Source organism: Hypomesus nipponensis, chromosome 25, assembly GCF_054491055.1.
Source record: "Hypomesus nipponensis isolate SF chromosome 25, ASM5449105v1, whole genome shotgun sequence".
NCBI lineage: Eukaryota > Metazoa > Chordata > Actinopteri > Osmeriformes > Osmeridae > Hypomesus > Hypomesus nipponensis.
The window spans coordinates 10,854,662-10,875,424 of record NC_140385.1 but is presented as its reverse complement, the minus strand read 5'-3'; the positions used below and the strand labels follow the sequence as shown (position 1 = coordinate 10,875,424).

Genomic DNA, 20,763 nt, shown 5'->3' with positions numbered 1-20,763 from the left:
TAGCAATCTTATGGGCTCAATGATTAGCACTGTTGCAATTGTGGTAAAAAGTTCTGGTTGCACTTCAAGTGCAGTGATCCAGTTGACCACTAGAGTCCACTACAATAAAGTTTCCTGCAAAAATCCCTCTAGCACCTTTACAGCATATTATGGCAGTTAAGGGCAGAGGACTACACTGACGGAAGACAAGTTCTAATCTATACCTTATAAGCATTACCTTTCAGCTATTAAGTTTACAATGTCAGTTCAATGGATGTTCATGAATTCTTTCAGGAGACCCCAAACTACGGCCCCCGCACACGCATTCGGACTGGCCCTCTGAACAATGCCAGACATTTGTACATATATATTTTACATATCTAAAAATGACAAGAATTTCACACTGATTAATATGCATACGTAAGTAAATGTTTTGAGTTCAATAACAATGAATATGAAAAAAGGTAATTACCGTAGTAATAATGCTCTTTTGATAGGCTATACATCCCTCGATATGTAGGGATGTATGGTGCATAACAAAATAAGAAAGTGATCTACCATAATAAATACATTTCAAATCATAATAAAATCTCCACAATTATTACTGGTAGTCACTCCGGCCCATGTCATTTTCTGTTACAGACTGACCCGGCCCCGCATTAAAGAAAGGAACAATTATTTGTCATGGACCTCTGTCACACTCAAAGGATAAGAGAGAAGAGTGGCCATATAAACTCTCCACAGACTGAAGGTACCCAAGCCACAACATAGCACAAGACAACGAAAAGAGAAGAAAGTTTACATTGTCATACCCGTGACAGGCACTGGCACTTTGACACAATTGACAGATGACAGGAGAACACTACAGCTCGAATGCAGAGTGCCAGATTTACAGTTTATTTTCTGGGCGAAGAATGATAGTCGGGAGCCGTCTTTCAAGGTTCCTGTTAGACAACCTAGTTCCGCGGAAGGATTCTAAAACAAACAAAGGCAATCTAGACAATTCTGTGCTTTAAACTTTGTGGCAACAGGTGGTGGGAGGCTTCAGAATGATAATGCCCCCAGGCACAAAGCGAGGTCGATGAAGAAATGGCTTGTCTGGATAGCATGCACAGAGGCCTGGTCTCAACCGCACCAAACACCATTGGATGAATTCTAATGCCACATGGGAGCCAACATGAAACACTCAACATGAAAGCCCAACTTCACAAAGGCTGCTGTGGTTGAATAAAAAGGCTGGAAGGTTGGAGGCTGTTATAGAAGCAAAGTGGAGGACCAACTCCATGTTACTGATCTTGTTTTGGACTGATAAGTTTTAAAGGATGTGTCCCTATTTTGAGCTAGTGTCAAAAAATTTTTTGTCCATTTAATCTAAATCCTACTAGCCAAAAACTGTAGGGTCCATGGGGATATTATACATGATCCTTATAATAAGAAACAATACAGTATTGTGAATTTTGTCAGCAACATGTCCTTTCTACAAAGACACTCCTCTACCACAGGGTGGCAGTATGGCACTATTATAATAAATTAAAGTGATAGGAACCGTTGTCTTGGCAATGACACAGTATCAAAATCTTACACCATGTGACCATTCATGACCATAACAGACAAATAAGGTATCAGTGGTGTCTTACGTCTGTGGGAATAACTCACAGTCAAAACTCCAACCATTTCCCTCTGTCCCCCAATTCAATAAGACTGCTACTGTTACTGCTACTGTTACTGCAAAGTAAATGTTAGCATGTTGAACATAAACAACCCGTCCAAACAATATAAATGACCGAAGCTCTGTCCCCTTACTAAGTAACAAAACGCATCTGTTGCTTGTCAGTAGTCAATAAGCGAAATTGGTCCGACACTGCTGCTGAAATGGCATTGACTTTTGAGAATAGAAACTGCAGTTCTTATAAACGTATTTCATAAAAAATAAATAGCCCCACTCCCCATGGCATCAGCAGAACGGCTTAATCCACTGGTGCACAGAGATGTGCCATCAAGTATTTTATGCAAATAATATGCTGATATAATTGCTTCTATTTGATCACAGATGGAAATTGCTAAATATGATTACTGAGCAATCTTATGCTCAACTAAATCCACTCAAAAGTGATGTCTTTTCAACTTTATGGCACATTGGGTTATCAAAGTTGCAATATGATTGCTTAACAGTAGACCAAATGTCTTATACCTTTGTGGTCAAGTTTATTGTTTCAAAAGCATACATTTAGCACATACAGTCTTGATGGATTTAGTTGGGTGAAGATGGACTAGACTATTGGGAGTCTACAAACTACTGTAAGTCCAACATCATTCTTCTGTTCATTCTTTGCAGGTACAGGAGGGGGAGTGAGCATCTGTAAAAGGAATCAGGAACTATTAGCCTACCTTCGATTGCCATTGACAGGCATGCAAACTCCTCACCTTTAGGTGAGACTCATTCCCCCCAAGGCAAGTAGAGTGCCTTGCCCAAGGGAGCAACGTCATTTGGCATGGAGGGGAATCGATCCGGCAACCTTCTGATTGCTAGCCCGAATCCATCACCGCTCTACCATCTGACTCTGTAAACGGTTAACTTCCATGAAGACCCTGACCCCTAGAGGGTCGGGGGTTTGCCGTATCCTTCTCACTTTTTTTTACCCCTGACATGGTTGCATGCCTGCATTGAGTCAGAGAACATGACTGTTTGATCCATGCATGTTTGATCTGACATTTAAACGAGACCATAGGATCTCTCGCAAATACACTTGAGTCCGCAGACACGAGCGCATCCGGAGGACAGTAGATGGAAGCGACCCTTTTTAAATGTCGTTAACAAGATCACATTCAAACTCTGCATGCAAGATGTTCAGTTTAATTCATTACGCGCCGAGTCTAAGGGCTTGTTCTTATGCACGTTGCGACTGTCTCCACTAGCCGCCCTATCAGATCAAATTAGTCCTTTAGAGGGACGTAGACAGAGAACGTCGTCTGTTGTAAGGAGTTCGAACGTACAGACAAGAAGAGGGAGGAAATAAATAAATAAATGCCATGAGGCACATGTCGAGCAAACACTTTGAGCGTAATGCAAATGAGTGTTTCTGGGCTTTCACTTCAATTGGATTTCAAAATCAATGTAAGGGCAGCATAAGTTCTGTTGGCAGCCGGGTACGAGGGAGTCCAGTTAGAGTACAGTCATTTGCATAACCTCAAGCTGTCTGTCTCCCTCAACCCCCCCCCCCCCCCCCACCACCACCACCACCACCACCTCCTCACACACACCCCTGCACACTCCCGTCCACAGACAGACAAGTTAAGCCTTTATACTTCTGTTTCATATTCCAAACGGATTCCTCTCATCATTTCAGAAATGATGAGATAATAAGGGAGAGACATTACATTCCTGCTTCTTCTTATTGAATTGGGTGATACTTATACAAAAAATACTGTCATTCACTCAGGTGTGTGCGGGAAACATTTTTTATTTTTTTTGAAGGCTCATTATGACCATTTTTGCAAGGGAAAGACAGGTGTAGAGTAGACTAAATCAAAGCTACTGAAGAGAAATCCATGGAGACTTTAAATCACGCTGGTAGGCTACACTTAACACAGGCTACAGTCATTTAGTTTTAAGTAATAACGTGCCAAACAGTATAGCCTACTCAGTGATTAGTGTGGTTTCTCCATCATTTAAAAGTACCATTCGTCTTAGACTCTTACAATGTAGAGACCACATCCCGGTCTAACATCACTCCCTACTGCAGTTTATTTACCCCTCAAAAGTCTCTCATTCACTCCTCGACCAATCACAACTGTCCCTGCCCCATGACATTCAAAATCCCATAATCCTCCCCCGGCGATTTGTTGTCTGCCTCCCAGGTAAATTGAAAACTCATTGCAATTCATCACAGCCTATGGAGACTTTGCAACCATATATCTTCAAGCAGTACAATACACCGGTGCCCTTTACCTCCTTATCAGTCTCCCAGATGGTGCGGGGACTTAGCCCCCGTCTCTGTGCACCCCTGGCGTTCCCCAGCTAATGGAGCTTTGGGATCTGCCATCCCGGAAATGTGTGTGTTCCTCGCCATCAGGAACCGATAAAGCCCTGCGGAGGACTGTGATGAACTCCGCGGGCTGCTCCCCGGCTTGTCACAAGTCGAAATCATATGCTCACACACTCAGAATAATCCCACAATCCCCTTTTATTCGCTCGAGCTCGCGGAGGCCCAGTGTGCATTGATCGAGGCAGTGTGTGTGAGGACACCAACCTGAGCGTTGCCAGTTATCTCCTACATTCTCTATGAAACGTCTGTGTGTAGTCAGAGTGCAGTATGCAGGTGGCTCGAATACCGAGTATGATGGTATGCTATGACAACAACTCACGATCAAGCCACCTCTCCCTACTAAATAGTTTGGGGTTTGGTTTTGTGGGGTACTGAACACTTTCTTCACTCATGGGTTGTAAAGTTACTGCTTAAGTTTGCTATTTGTACTCAGTGAGGTGAATCAAGGACAGTGTTGTTGTACCAACAGTAGACTTGTACAAAGAGCTACAGTTAAGTGTCTTATGAGTGAGAGTGATATTCTACAAGTCTGAACATGAATCATACCCAATAGCTGTTATTCATTAGAAAAAAAATAAAAATATGATTCCACATTCTAAATCTGGTCATTCACAAATCCAGAGTCAGAAAACCGTTTTATGTGTATTTCATCCGACAAGGGTTAGGGTTAGAAAATAATCAGATTTCATCACAGCACGGTAATCCATCAGTCCGTCAACATTCGCCTAGACTTTGAGATGTCCTTCTCCTCACTTCTATATAATTGACCAATTTCTTCCAAGGAGATCTGTGGGTGAGAGCATATGATTATGGATGAGGTAAAGAAACCTAGGTTCAAGAAACACACAGTGCTGTTACTGTGCCAAAAGGTAACTAATGGTGTGCAGGCATAGTGTTCCTGACATCAGACACTGTAAAGTATAGTGTAGGTGTCATTGGTCAAGTCCTGTATCAGTTCAAAAAGTCTGAAATATATAACATCTTTATAAAAATTTTACTCCATATCATTCCAGGTGTAAAACACACACACAAACTTACCATATGTCAATATTGGCAGGAAATGTATGGTGCAGGACAAGATTTTAATTACAACGAACAGAGTTATGGTGTGTGAAAAGTTTAAAATGAAAGGAAATGGGTGTAAGTTGTAACATTTGCAACTCCTTTAATCAAGACCAAGGTCAAATCACATACTACATCACGTACATATTCTCTTTTGTCCTGAATTCTCCTGAGACAGTCAGTGTGATGAACTGCAGATTTTTTTTTCATAAAAAATGTGCTTTTGTGAAAAGAAGGTATCAACAGCGTTGAAGTTTTATTCACAACACTTATATCAGGGTTATACCCAACTTTGCACAGATATTTCATGCAAGTAAGAAATGCTAAAGGTAGCTCAAATGGAAGGTTATGGTGGCAAGGGGTGTATTAATGTTGAGGAAACACATTATTACACAACAAAAAACTGTCCTCTTTTATCATGACCAATTTGTCAAGAGCAGATGTTGTTTCAAGTTTGTTTTCAACTAACAGGCTCCAGTATCAGCCTCACCTGAGACCCTTTGGTCCAGTAGTGTCAGAACCTGAAGTGCGACCCATTTTCAATGTTCTTACATTTTTTTGCATGAAATAAGTGTCATTCCCAAATCTGTGCTCCGAAGGTAAATAGTTTTTTCAAAGGAGCAACCCAGATTTCATTATAAACAGTAGTTTCCTGTACAGGATCTAGAAATGAGTTTCACTATCAAGACAATTTCCTGATTCTTGCACGTTAATGTCTACATCTACTTTGCCTCATCATACCAGATAATTAGAGTGTATAGGACACAGAATATTGGATCGGCCCCATAGGGGTTCTGCCTCACTTTCATTTTCTGTCAGCTACATTGGAAATTCTTCCCACATGTGTTGAGTTCTCCATAAATATCGTCCTTGTAGATTGTATTGGATGGGGCCAATAACCATTCTGAACCGCTTTATATGATACGGTATGTTTTTAGCGGTGAAGACTTCCCTAGGATTAAAATTGAGCAATTTGACATCATTTTCACCAAATCTGTATAGCTCATGATTGCTAATTACACAGTTCCATGTTTCCCACTGTCTTGATGTGGTGCTGTATCTTTTGATGACCCATTAATGTCAAACTATATTAAGGTATCATGTACATCTAATTGTAGGAAACGAGGAGGATGAGTACCATAATTACTGAGTGTAATGGAAAACAAGTACATGTTTTTTTGTTTAACACTGGTGGTGATGCTGTTTGAAGCCCTGGAGTGGGGTGGGTGGGTTGTCATCTTCCTCTTTCAGCTGGCGTAGTGCAGCCCCAACCTCCACCTCAACAGGATTTGTTCAACATCTGAGCTTCAGACATCAAAAGCCCCGAGTCATAAACACAGATGTCCTTTCAGACAGGAACACGGGAATTCATCTATTCATTTATTCATTCACTAACAGCATGACACGCAGGTGGAACCTGTGGCGAGACTGTATAGAACCTCAGACAGCAGCAGGAAGCCCCTGAAAATCTGGACCTGGTTGAGCTGAAGTGGCGGATGCCGGTATGTGAAACCAAAAAAAGAATGGAGAATCCGAATCTTCTTTTTGTGTGGACCGCTTTTTCATCTCAAGATGAATCAGAACACTTTGATCTGCTATGTTTGGGTAGCAACAGGTTTTTTTTCTCATGCAAAATGGTTTTTATTTCCTCTGTGGGTGTGGGTTCCTATTCTGATAGGGTGGAACGAGGAGGCTGCAGGTGGAATTGTAACAGATGGGACTGGTGGGCGTTGGATTTCAGTATTCACTTGAAAAAGAAAATGGTTTCACCATGCAGCGAATGCAGTCCAGCCTGAAATGGCACACAGGGGGGGTGTTGCGTGTGAATCAACAACTTTTGCTCATTACCAAGGGTGGCAAATCAAACTCCCTGTGGAGAGCCGGTTGATTAATCACATGGACATACTGCTTCTTTTATCATAATGACTTATTATTATGGATAATATCACTGATAATTGTTCAGTAAAATGCATAAAAAAACATCTCTACAATTCTTTCTTAACTGAATAAAAACATTTCTAGATCCCGGGCGACACCTGAGTCATCATTGTTTGTAATTAGGGTTAGCTGTCCAGTTCTATATTGATTTCCCTGGACGCATGGACTCCAGTATGAGACATAATATTAAATTGCCGCTGAGCAGTTGCTTCACTGGCAATAAATTCGAATGAAAGTCCAACACTTAGATGGCTTTGTGGTTCTGTATGAGAAACTTAGACAGTCCATTAACTGACAATCCCAGACTCACTCAAGGATGGCTTCCCATTAAAACAGAGAGCACTGAATTGGCAAAACCATATCAATAATTCAGCTGTACTCCCAAAAGGATTTCTGACCCCCCCTTATACTCCATTTCATTTGCAGTTAATTTAGCCTTATCTCAATGGTATTATATGGTAATTAAAACTGGAGGGGGGGGGGGGTCAATCTAAGCAATTTTCTTCGATGCAGCTCAACAGATTGAAAAAGTAATTTTGGAGTTGAGTTGAATTAACCCTACACAATGAGTACACAATGGAAAGGAAATGGCAGAGTAGACAAAAGGAAAGAAAAGACGGCAATTGTTGGCATTTAACTTGTAATTAGTCATGGAGATAAATGTCACTTATCAAAGAAGAGGGTGAACAATCTTGGAAACTTTCAAAACAGACTTTAATGACAAATGATTTGCTCAAAAGCAGCACATTTTCTGCACTAACTGACTGCTGCAGTGAAAAACATGCTGTGGAACACATGTGAACGCATTGCCCCCCTCCTGCAGGCAATGTGAAGGACAGCTAGGCCCATTACACAGCCAAGTGGGGGCTGTACATGGTCCTGGAAGTCACCCAGGGAGCTCACACTTATCTCGCCTCCCACATCTATCCCAACACAATTACCTCCAACCTGTCTCGGCCAGAATATTGCCTTTTTCTTTTCCTCTGGAAAAAAATCGTTTTATAGGATATATCTGTGGAGGGTATTGAATGAACTTGAACTACTGTCTATTGACAATAACGGAATCGGACACTTTGGGATTTTCACATCACCACTTTACATTCACTTTACATTCACTTCACTATTTTGAGATTATATATTATTATTTAGAGCTCACATACTATGGTCTTGGTGTAGGGTTGTTGGAGGTCTTTGTCAAATGTCTATTTTGGGTCACCTCAATTGGAGATGTTAAGACATAAACATCAATAACTGTATCTGTTGGTTAGGTCCTGACAGTGAAACTGATTAAAACTTTGATCAAAATGTTAATTTCAACTGTAAGTCATACTACAGTATATGAGGAACTGCATACTGACTGGAAGATGTATAAGAGGAGCCCTGATTCAAGCTCTCTGAAGTCAAACTGTTTGATTTGGATGATGAAGTCACAGCAATAGAGCTGTGTTCATAACTGGCAATAACTTATAGGGAACACAGAAATGCACTTTTCATCCATTTTATTCTGAAGCAACCAAAACAAAGTATACAAGGTATAAAGGTTTTGCACATTTTTACTTCTAAAGTAATTTAGAGGTCTAAACAGTTCATCACAGAAGCATTGATAAACTATTTCAATAATTCACATGACTGTCAGAATAGTGCGATGATTGCACTGAGGACAGCTTGTGCTTCAATTTCTGCAATTGGCTGGTCAGTAAATTAGCCTGAGTTCTCACCGGCCAGCAGTTCACTTCTGTTGGCTGAGCTAAATTGATCTGGGACAGATTTAAAAGAATTGGGTCCTTGAGGTCGAGTCAAACTGGCACCAAACCAATTCTGTGTCTGATTTTATAATACATTTGAAGGGAGCGGTCCTGAATTTAGGCAGTCTTTCACAGAGTAGTTGAAACTTTTGTCTTTTTCAAATCTTTACGTCTTGACTGTGGAATCCATCTGACCAACATCAAATCCACATTGATTGTTCTCGCTCATGAAGGCGCCTCTGGCCATAGGTCCCACAACTGTCAACTTCATACATCTGACACACCTTTATGTCTACTAACTGCCCTAAGCGCCCCCCCAGTCACATCCAAACCCCACTCCCTCCTCAGGTTAAGATGACTCTTGTGTATTGTCTGTAGACTCTGTGGGCGGAGGAAAGGTAGGCTGGCTTAATGCAACCAGCAGGAAGTTTGGTATCATCAGAAACAGACTCACAGCAGGCATGAAGGGACAACAGGTAGACTTACGTGTGACATGCATCCCAATTGGTCACCAGGGGGTTATATTAGCATACACATTAACACAATGAAGGGCCCATGAAGGTCAACTGCAAATGGCTGGCACCTCTTCACGGGTGGTGGCAGTTGCAGGCCCCAAGCTACTGACAGGGAGGCTAACACTGGGCAAAGTCAAAGCTCAGAACAATCTGGTTATGTGTATGCATCAACGACTTGATGATACAGTTGCTCTGGTGATTCACCTCCCAATTCATGCTCATGATTTTCTGACGGTAGTGGATGTCAGAGGAACGTGCTCCAACCACCCATGGATTTCTCACATTTGGAAATGAGGGAACAATCAAAAGTGGGTTTGATATGTGTGAGTCCTCTTGGCGTGATATTGAATAGAAGCCTAGCAGGTGGGTTTGAAATGTGCTGACAGAGTTCATGGTTCAGATCTGCAGAGGGTTAGTATTAGTGTGTGGAAGGCAGTGGCGTAGTACATGCAGAAGCACATCTGCTCCAAAAATACATGAAATTGCTAGTCAGGTAGTCAGTTGAGTGAAATTGCTAGTTAGCTCGGATTAGGTATGACAGTTGAATGTATGCAAATTTCATTTCAATTATTATTTGGAATAACAAATGATGCTGTGTTTTTTCATATTTTTTATATTGTCAAATTCGGTTTGCACTGTTAAAACGGTACTGTATACTAGCCTATTCAAAGTTCGATTCAGTACTAGAATGCTTAGAGCAGTTATGTAAAATCTAATTTCATCAACATTTGATGGAAATTGCCTTGCAGTAACCCTTTTTGGAAAACACTTGTGAAGCAAAATTGTGGTCAAAGGCTTGGCTTCTGTTGTTTTTCCCCAACATGGACTCCCCTTAGGCTGTGTAGCCTCAACGCTGTGGTGAAAACAAAACAATAAAAAGGACTTACGGGTGTTAAAGGACCCAACACCTCCTGGTGGCAGAGGATCCTAGGGTTTCCTTGCGCACCAGGAGCCAAGGCTTGTGCTAAACAAATACTGCACAGAAATGGTGGAGTTGCTCTCTTGTGTCTTACTGCTGTCTATATGTTTTATCATCTATTTTATGTTAATCCCAATGCCTGTCACAACAGGGGGGCCCTTTCCCTCACCCAAAATGTGAGAATAATCAGATAAAACAGTATATTTGTAGCCTAGTGCGTCCTTCATTGTTGAGGCAATCTTAATCGCCAGTTTGAAAGAAAGTAAGCAATCAAGCACTAAACAGATCAATAGAAACATAAAAAGTACAGACATACAGTATCTAGGTGCCATAAAGTATATGCCTTCTTAAAGAAAATTGTTTGAAAAATGTCTATTGACTGGGATGCTCTGAGTTGCTCTGGTAGTGAGTTCCACAGTCTGGGGGTGATGAAAAATAAGTCCTTATCAAAGCCAGGATTGTTCTGGGCCTGTGCAGGGGAAAACTATTGTTTAATAAGAGGCAATGGGCTGAGTTCTGAGTTGAGAAAAGAACATAGAAAATCATTTAATGTAAGCGTGGCGTCCAATGAATCAACTTTGCACACATTGTAGGATATTGTGTGTCCTGTATTAAGTTTTGCACGCTTGGTTGGAAGTCCCTACTTTTCCCCCTACCTTCCTTCCTCTTTGCATACAGAACGCAAGCTGTGATGACACAATGCCCTGCGTTTGCTACTATGTGGTCCTATTGTTCAATGACCTTGGCCAGCAGGAAAGTTAATAGAAATTAATGTGCATTCTACCTCCAACCAAGCAAAAGAAACTTCAGGTTATGGCACACAATAAAATACAGCGTCAGCAAAGTGAGGGTCCCTTAACAATAGGATATAATTGTGAACACTGTGTATTGTGTCTTTGCGGCTCACTGAATCATGAGTTGCAGCATGGCTAACGTGAGGGTGAAAAATAGTGTATGAAGACAAATGTTCAGAATAGTTCAGCTCAAGTGAAACTGATACCTAAATGCAAGGGCATAGTTTTATTTTCAAATGTTGAAGGGAAAGCTTTTTTCAATAACTGAGGATGTGGCCTTTAAATCAAAGTTTCTCAATAAAAAAGTGGGGGGGGGGGGGGGGGATTTTCTGTTTTCATGTATTATGCTCCTGCCGAGATGACTGTTGTAGTTTATTCTTCCCAAGCGTCGACATTACGACCCATGACACAAATGCAATTATTCGTCAGCGAAGTGAAACCACATAATACAACAATGCATGCATTTATGATGGGTATCGAAGCAAATTTTTGACATGGTATCATTCTCCTGATAAGCGTGACACAGTGACACAGTGACATGTCTAGTAGGCCTTTAGCCTACTGACACGCAGACACATATTATTTCAATAGTGCCAAAGTGAATGCTGACTGAAAATGGGCCTGAGGTGGGAAAATCTTCAAGCTGAATTGCTCCCTCTCAATTTTTCCTCTCACGAGAGATGTTTGACAGGCAAGCGAAGAGGTGTTATAGGCACGTTGCAGTGCTTCTGAATCTAGTGGCTAGCTGTCAGCTCAGTGGTGAGTGTGTTAGCAGGTCTGTGAGACATCACCTAAGATACCCTCCATCATGATTTTTGACAGTTACACTGTGATATATGATCATCTGAACTCAGGAACAAATGATTTATTGATGTATTGACTGGGATACTGAGGGGCCAGATCCAAATGCAATATGTTCAGAGCAACTCCTTGGACTAGCTGCAGAAATGAAAGCATAGCTACCAACGTTAACTTACCTGGGTATGTCGCATGACCTGCTTTCTGGAATACCCCCATGGAAATCTTTAATTTGTTATTACTCTCCTGTTTTGACATGTCTTAAGAGCAAATCTCTCTTTAAGTAAAAGTTTGTGGTGACTATGGCCCCACAATTGATTTAACATTCTAACCACATTGACATCCCTTTTACAAAAAGCTTACTTTCAAATTACCATTCAATCCAAAGAGGGATGACTAACACTGCAGATTTTGACTGATATGAGCTCTCGATGGTCACTAAGAAAGAGTCCAGTAACATGGTAGTTAGAAATTGTGGCTTAGGGAGTAGAAACTGTTGTCCTTGATCCAACCAAAAAGTCCCTGAGACAAGTTCAGGTTTTTCCTCAATGGCTCAGCAGTAAAAATGACCTGGGAAAGTTCAAGCGACGTCACGGTCAGCAGAACATTTTGAATATCCCACATTGTTTATCTGCTGTGTGAAATATAAACTTGATGGATGGTGAGAGGGCGCTAGCTCATGTGAGTCCCTTTTTACCAGCGAACATAGAAGACAGGAGTCATCCAACACAATAACACCACTGCCAGTACCCTGCTGCTTGGAATTCCCATAATTCCCCTTACACTTTATTGCCATTAAGATGTGTCTCTGTTTCATATTTTTCCTCTGCAAAAACTCTATATTGACATTGTTTATTTACATAAGGAGAGACTGAAGGGACTTTTTCACTGTGACTGTTTATCTCTTGGTATTATCACCCAGAAATGGTAACTGCTGAGTTGATCATAACAGCAGCAGATAATAAGGAAAAAATATGAGGAAGAAACAAGCATAGAGAAGAGGTCTTGAAGGGAGACATATACTCAATGTAATCACGATTGACGGAATCCACCAGAGCGGAGTCTCTTTCATTTTTCTGCTTAGAATAAATATCCAGTTAGAGGAGAGCTGGCTATTGCCAATCTTATGGAACTCAAACAGCTAAATATTTTATTTTCTTGAAGTGATTCAGAAAAAGCTTTCCACCTTCTCTCAAGACATATCTGTCTCAACGACTTAAATAAAATAGATGTTGTTGAGAGTCTAAAGACCGAAAAAACTACTATTCTCATATTCAAATAACAAACTGGAATTTCTTAGTTCAGGGTTGAACTATATCTATGCTACAAAAACCCTAGGGGGTCATGCTTTGCTTACAAATGCTCCAATTCAGTGCAGATACTTGTAGGGTCATGTCACAGATGGCAAAATCCTTTGGAGTTGAGCACAGTTGAGCAAAAAAAACATGGAACTGCACAGATAAAGGATTCTCCATACAATTCACTGTTTAAATATAATGGTGTCTCAATAATACATTTTACAGTTCATTCATTTTTAATTTTTTGATTACTCTTTCCTCTTCCTTATGGTCACAGCATAAAAATACAATTGAAGAACAACCACTTGATGTAACTTTTCTTGAGATATTTTATACAAAGCTGACCACCATCAGAGGTTACAGTATGTATAACATTGATTAAAAGGTTTTTGTCATTTTTATTACTTTTTCATATTACAGCTATTGCTTAGCAGCTCATACCCAATGAATGTACCACTTTCACCGGATACAAAAAGAGGAATCCATTCTCTACTTTGCTAAACTAGATTGCTTGAGCTAATATTGAGTTAATAACAAACAAAGACACCCCCTCCAAGCACTTCCTAAAAGCTTTTATTGGACACAATGACACCGCTGGTCATTCAAAAATCCAAAAGGCCATTGGAAGGTGGCAGGGTAAAGCGTTATTAAAAGTGACCTTATAAAAAAAGACGTGTTTTTGTTGAGAATTGATATCAGTGGAGCACAGAAGGCCACTCTGTGGTTTAAGAGTTTGAGATGCAAAAAAGGCAATTGGCCATCCAAGGTAGAAACAGATGTGTGGCGGCCTGCGGAAACCTGTTGGATGTCGCGGCGGCTCATTATTGGCTATAAGCCATAAAAGATCAAAAATCATTTCTCGTAAAAATTGCGATTTTTGATGTTTTGCATAGTTAATTGTAATGTACAAAAAGTGTATGATTACTTATGAAAAACAGTACCCTGGGTGCCAGCCGAACTTATCCCCGCCCACAACATTTTAGGTCGGGTAGTTCGGTCTGGCATTGCTCTGTTGGGGAAGAATAATGCCCGAACAAGGGCTGTTCATACCAATCAAATTGTCAGGGCGGGCTTCATACGATGATGGACAGATGATCAACAGTAACGTAATCAACCACGTCACCAAAGACCCCTTGGTTGAATTTGTTTTCAACGAACATGGCTGACGCTGGAGAGCTGAGATGGGTACATTCTGCCATCGAGTCTGTTCTAGAAGATATCGACGGCGCATTCATTTTGAAAGAGGAACAGAGAGATGCAATGTGTTGATTGAAAATGTGTTTTTGCCGTCCTTCCTACGGGATTCGGTAACTACCTTGCTCTGATTGGTTGTAGGTCTATCCAATTGAACAAAGAGGCATGCTTTTTCTGGCTTCGGTTGAAACACGCCCCATAATCACAGCCCAATGGAGCAGTATCAGACTCGTATTCTGATTAGAATTATGAGTATGATAATGTCAGGCTAGAAAAACAGTTAAATACGTTTTTTGCTAGCAAGATTTTCAAGCCATGTCAAATCGAATTATGAAACAGAGAGGAATCTTTGAATGCAGTTTCCTCCCTTATCACTTTTTGACACAGGTCAATTTTAAAATAATGTAACTTCAGTTGTGATAAAGATATCTGAGTGATTTAAACACATTTGCATTCAGGAGAGTTTGTAATTTCCAAATATATATAATTCCCAGAAAGTCACATTTGCCATGTGAAGGGTTTCCGCAGACCACCACACATATGTGTAGTACTGCTGTACCTGCAGCTTAACAGGTATTCAACTGTACTTTCCACTGCACTAGATTGCAGTATATGGTAGTATGGTCAAATGATTTATCTTGCTTTAAATTTATTTTAGTTTTGTAGTTAACCTATCAAATATTTTGCATTGTGTATTGCATTCTTAAATAAGAGTAGATGCTAAGAAGTTTGTAAGCAAAACAAAATCCCTCATGCACTGCCCTTAGCCTCTGTGTAGAATGCAAGAAACATAGCAGTTCAAGGATTCTGTTCCACCTCATCCTTGCCCAGAGGGGCATTGGGGACTATTGGATTATCTCCTCACAGGCACTGACATCAAACCTGTTGTACTCAAAGGTCACAAACACCATGATTCCCACTTGGTCAGACTGGTCCAGGGGGACTAAACCTTCGATGAACCTGTGGTGGCGCCTCGATCAATTTCACACCTTAACCTCAGAGATGGTTGCCAACATGGATACGCATCAAAAAAAAAAGGTATCTGTAAAAACACGTCAGTGGGGATGGTCTAGACTAGCAGACAAGCAGGATAGGTCCCAATTCTGTAGGCTGGTAGATCAGACTGATTCTTCTGGCTTGTGAAAAGAAGCAAGATTGTCTTGGCCAGGATACCAAACCAGTTACATTCTTTGCACATCTGAATATCCTTATCTTATTATTTCATATACAAATAGTCAAATAAATTAGATGTTATGTATAATCCATAGTTAACCACATCTCAACTATTTGACTATTCAATAATAAGACAAGAATATTTGTAAGTAGATAAGCATTACACATTAAAAGGTATAGATCCTAGTTAGCTTTAGATCCTGAATCTCCTGTGAAATTCTACATTTTAACGCACACTGATTGAATGCTCCTTACCTTTGCACTGACTTCCTACATTCCAGTTTGCTATCTTGCCAGCCCTGATATCAGTATGTGGACTTCCGCATGCACAAGTCGCACATGTAAACAAATGCACTGTATTGATAGTATTTATGAACCTTGTGTGAGGCCCTAAAATCTTCTTCATACACTACATCTGCCGGTCATTTCCCCAGTGAACTAACTTTAGCTGTGTTTTAGCCTGTGATTGATGTTGGCACTGCATGTTGCTTCTGCTGCCTTGAGTACCTTGTAGAACAGAACATTTGGCCACTCTAGTACTGTGTGTCTTCACCACTCAGGCATGTGCAAACACATCGTCCATCGTGAGCCACAGGACTCCTCTGCAGTTCCAACACCACAACCAAGCTTTACGTAACACATTGTCAGCCTTTATTTTGTATGACAGCCCACATCTCAAGCATAAGTAAAATGCACCACTTTGCAAATAAAAGGCAAACAACAAAATAATTCCACAGCAATTGTCCAGGTGAGGTAGGAGTCTGAAAATAAATACTTCATGTTTGATGAAAAAAATATTGCCAGTGTCAAAAAAAGGAACCATCTCGTTATGTTAATAACTTAGTTGAACCACACCATTAAAAAAAGGATATTAGCCCCTTTAACGTTACTTTTACTGTATCCCTTGGGTCCACTTGGGAGTCAATAAGCATGACAAGACAACATATTAAATGGATGCATCAAGCTTAAGTCCCTTGTAAGTTTACATTAGAACAACAAGAGGAAAGCTGGAAGGACCACCTGCTGTCACTTTGGCTGAAAAAGTACGGCGTTGGAGTGTTGAACGTCATCACATTAAAGCATTGAGCAGCACTCTGCCGAGAGAACCTTTTCTCGCGTACACACACACACACACACACACACACACACACACACACATGAATGGCAAATACAGAATGTAGGCTGGAAACAGCAATATGACCAAGGACTCTCAGATTGACCACATTTGGTGTATGAATGTGCAGTTTTAGATTTTACAAGGTTCTCAATTTGTCGTCATAACCTTCACACTGTGAGAACAAAGTCCCTTTATCTAAAATGACTTTTTCCACGACTTGCAAAGGATTTTATGGAAGGCTCGTCTGAAATCCTGGTTGAAAATGGTGTAAATTGCTGGATTGAGGGAGCTGTTGCAGTAACCAATCCAGAAAAAGAACTTGAATAGGGGCTCGGGGATCTTGCAGGAATCCCTGCATACTCCATACAGGCTGTAACTGAAAAAGAAGGGGAACCAGCAGACTACGAACACCCCCATGACCACCGCCAGCACAAAGGTGAACCTCTTCTCCCTGGCCTGGGAAACCTTTTTCTGAGATACTGAGCTCCTCCTCCTTTTCTTTCTGGAGGCAAAGAGGTCCATTGATTTGTTGCTGGCTCGTGAAATGCGGCTGGAGTGTTTGGAGAGGGAACTTTCCTTCCGGCTGACCCGCTTGGCCCGTTTTGGGTTGAGATCTGGAGGTTTGTGACCTTTCCCCTCCGAAGAGGAGCTTTCCTCCAGGTCCTCCACCTCGGTGGTGTGTCCGATGGTAGTGCGCAGGCTGGGTGTAGGTGGGCATTGGCAGTGCCCATTCTCTCTGTCTCCGTTGAGTTTGCTAAGGCCGTTTTCAGTCTGGGTAGATCCATTATGTGCTGTTTTTTTCTCTGACATGCCTCTGGTTCTGGTTTTGGCTACTTGGTATATTCTGATATACACCAATATCATGATTAGGCAAGGAGCAAAGAATGACGCAATGCTGGACGAGAGAATATACCACGTGTCATCGTTGAGTTCACACTGTGGTTGAGAAGTGTTGTCCTTGTTGCTATCTATTGAAATCAGCGGGGGAGATGATATGAAGGCAGATATTAGCCATACTATGATGATAATACACTTCACTCGTTTCGGGGTCCGTTTGAGATTATACTCGACTGCTTGCGTTACGGACCAGTAGCGGTCCAAACTGATTGCGCATAGATGGACGATGGATGAAGTACAAAACAAGACGTCTAAAGCCAGGTAAATGCCACACCAAACTTTTCCAAAATACCAGTAGCCCATAAGTTCGTTCGCCAATGAAAATGGCATCACCAAAGTGGCGACTAGAATGTCTGCTGTGGCTAACGATACCAAAAAGAGATTTTGGGGAGCTTTCAGTGCGCGGCTTGTTAAAACTGCTATAACAACCAATACGTTCCCGACAATTGTGAACAATATTAGAAAACTTACGAGAGCAGCTATTCCCGCTATAGTCGCCAAGGAATATCCACTATCCAAAGACCAGGAGGAATTAAGATGGATAAACGGAAGCGCATCAATTCCACTGGAATTAAACCAATCCATGACGTCCCGTTGTAAATTTTATTCCAGGATAGTATTTTCAAGCACGAAAATACACTAATAGCATGTCTGTTTTGTTAACATAAACATAAGGTCCATTAAAAATAGCAATTGGAAACATGAAAATACGCACATTGGTCGCGGAATGCGTCTCCCCACTTGAATGCCAAATAAATCTTCTTCGGGGATATAATCCCCAGATACATGTCTACTAAATTGACTTAACTAAGATATCAAGTCCGCTTTTAAAGCCTACACGCAGCTGACATTGCATGGGAGTCGACCTCTCTCCGACGATTGCTGTCTCCCTTCAGCGCATCGCGTTCGCGCTCCTCACCAGAAAGCTGTCTCCGTTCCCATATGTGTTGTTCCCATAAAACTAACCGAACCCCGCCACGCCCCCGACAGAGTAGACACAATTATTTGCTGTAATCAATGTGGGAACTATATGGTCCCCCAGGAATTGCAGTGGTGTTTTTTTTCTGCATTTTAGAAACTGGAGATAACGTTTTTAAAAGAATATGTCAATTTAGAATGAACATCATTGTGCTAGGATGACTTTGCATCTTGCACGTGTGGCTCCCAAGGATTGCTGCATCACCAAGGAAGTTATTGACTCAGAGCACAGCAAATGTGTTGTTTATGAAATATAAATTAACAGGAACACTTCATTAACTAATGTGTGTTTGTGTGTGTGAGACAGATGGAAGAAAGCAGTGTATTGACAAGAGTAGGGCTCTCAAATGGTCAGAAGCATGAAAAGACTAAGTGAAAAGAAAAACAAATGAACCCCAATAAGAACATATGGGTGTCGGATGGAGGAACATAAAGATGGTGAACCCTCCAGGTACGGCTTCAGCTCATCGAGTGAGCAAACACTTCCTTTTTTTAAAGACTAAAGGCTGTGTTTCCAACAAACTGCAGCAATAAAACATTTATTCTCCACCGTTTCCCTACAGCAAACAACCACATGCACCCAGTCACATTCTCAACATCCCTGTCTTCCTTATGTGAAACAGACACACACACCACACCAACAGTCTATCAAGATAACATGTTTAGCCTGAGGGGATTAGCCACCTGCCTTCAATGAATAGAGCAGGAAGCTCAACTCTTAACTGAAGATAATGCCAGTCAAATCTATGGTAGTTGCTTGCATTAAGTGTCCTTTCGAGGAGTGGAAGTTCTGAGCACAGCAGCAGGCTAACAGTCAGTGCTTTGAGGGGAACGTGACCTCCATGCTGACAGGTGGCCTCGTGAGACCTTTATGGTACTGTAAGGCTGGGTGTCAAACCTGCCCCCACCTCTCATATGCTAAAGTCTGGAGTTTCTGGACGGTCTCAACTTGATGGCTCTCACACCCCATTCAAGATGTGGTCTGATTGGTTGTTCTTGTGTATAAAGGGAGTTGTAATGCATTGTTCTTTGGATTCTTCGTCTCCTGAGACCTTCTCCTCAGTTCTCCCTTGTCCTACTGTCCTACTCCTTGCTCACCTCATGCTTTCTCTCTGATTTACAATGACCATGGTAGAGTAGGTAAGATTGAAAGCTTTCATATTGTAACATGTTTGCCTTGTAATTGATTTCATTCATTTGCAAAGTTATTAAATGCGTATTTCATTTAACCGTACTTTGACCATTGTTGCTCTGTTTTAACCCATAGAGTCAAATACCTGGAATTCTATTGGTATTGGCATTATTTGGTTCATGCTAATACACTGTTCAGTTTCCCATCTTCCTTCAAACCATAGGGGAATTCGTTTGGGTTGTTTGGACAATATTTACCCCCCTACAGTTTCACTCGGTACTGCACTGTTTATGATGCAAAAACGGTGTACGGTCAAGACCAGTGTGTTTTGCCACCTTAATATCCATTAAAACCAGTAGTCAGCAACTATTCTTTTTTGTTGCCTAATCCATTTGGGTGCACTGTCTGTGCACCCCGTTTGTTTGTGTGCAAGTGGGTGTTTTGCAGAGGAAGGTTTCTATGTTGTTGTAGTCTTGTTGCCACGGAAAAACTTCAAGACAAGTGTACTCTGAGCCACTGGAATTTCGACTGAAGGATTTACTTCAACAACTGAGTACTTGGCTTGCAAGGAAGAGCTACTGCTTGAGCCCGTTCACGTCTGGTGCTCTAGAAATATGTCTAGTCAAGTCCATGAACTGTTATTGAACTTTCACACCTGGCTTGTGATAAGCTACTGATTTCCTGGCTTCCATATTGAACTTTACTGCAACCAATAAATTGCTTGCACTGACAATACATTATATTAAATTTTCTGGGAGAGCAAACTCCCCCCAAAAATCCATGCACAGTGTTTCTTCACAGATAAAAAAAAAAAGCCCAAAATGCTTAAGTTTGTCAGGCAGTCATCACATCAATAAATAATTTAGAGTTCTGTCGATGTTCTTTCTTAATTATTGATTGTGTCACTTTGTCTATCCAGATGTTTCACTAACAATGAGCTGGCATGTGAAGCTTAAAGGAATTGTACCACCTGGGGTTTCTGACACCAGCATAAAATGACCTCTCTTGTCAAAATAAGTTTTTGTGTTTCATGTCTTGATGGCTACATTATAACGGTAGTTTTTGTGGAACATATCCCCTGTTATCCTTTATTGAAGTTCATGCTGAATTTCCCTTAAGTGTTTCTATATGAGATAACGGATTGTAAGGTATAACAATGTTTTCTAATGACTTGCTGT

The 20,763-nt window shown here is 41.1% G+C and overlaps 1 protein-coding gene across 1 annotated transcript; it reads right to left on the bottom strand.

Annotated features, from left to right (window-relative positions):
- Nucleotides 1-16,773: 16,773 nt before the first annotated feature.
- LOC146222239 (alpha-2 adrenergic receptor-like) lies at nucleotides 16,774-18,060 on the bottom strand. Its single transcript, XM_084691614.1, has one exon. It carries the CDS (start codon nucleotides 18,058-18,060, stop codon nucleotides 16,774-16,776), a length of 1,287 nt encoding a protein of 428 aa, XP_084547740.1.
- Nucleotides 18,061-20,763: the final 2,703 nt, after the last annotated feature.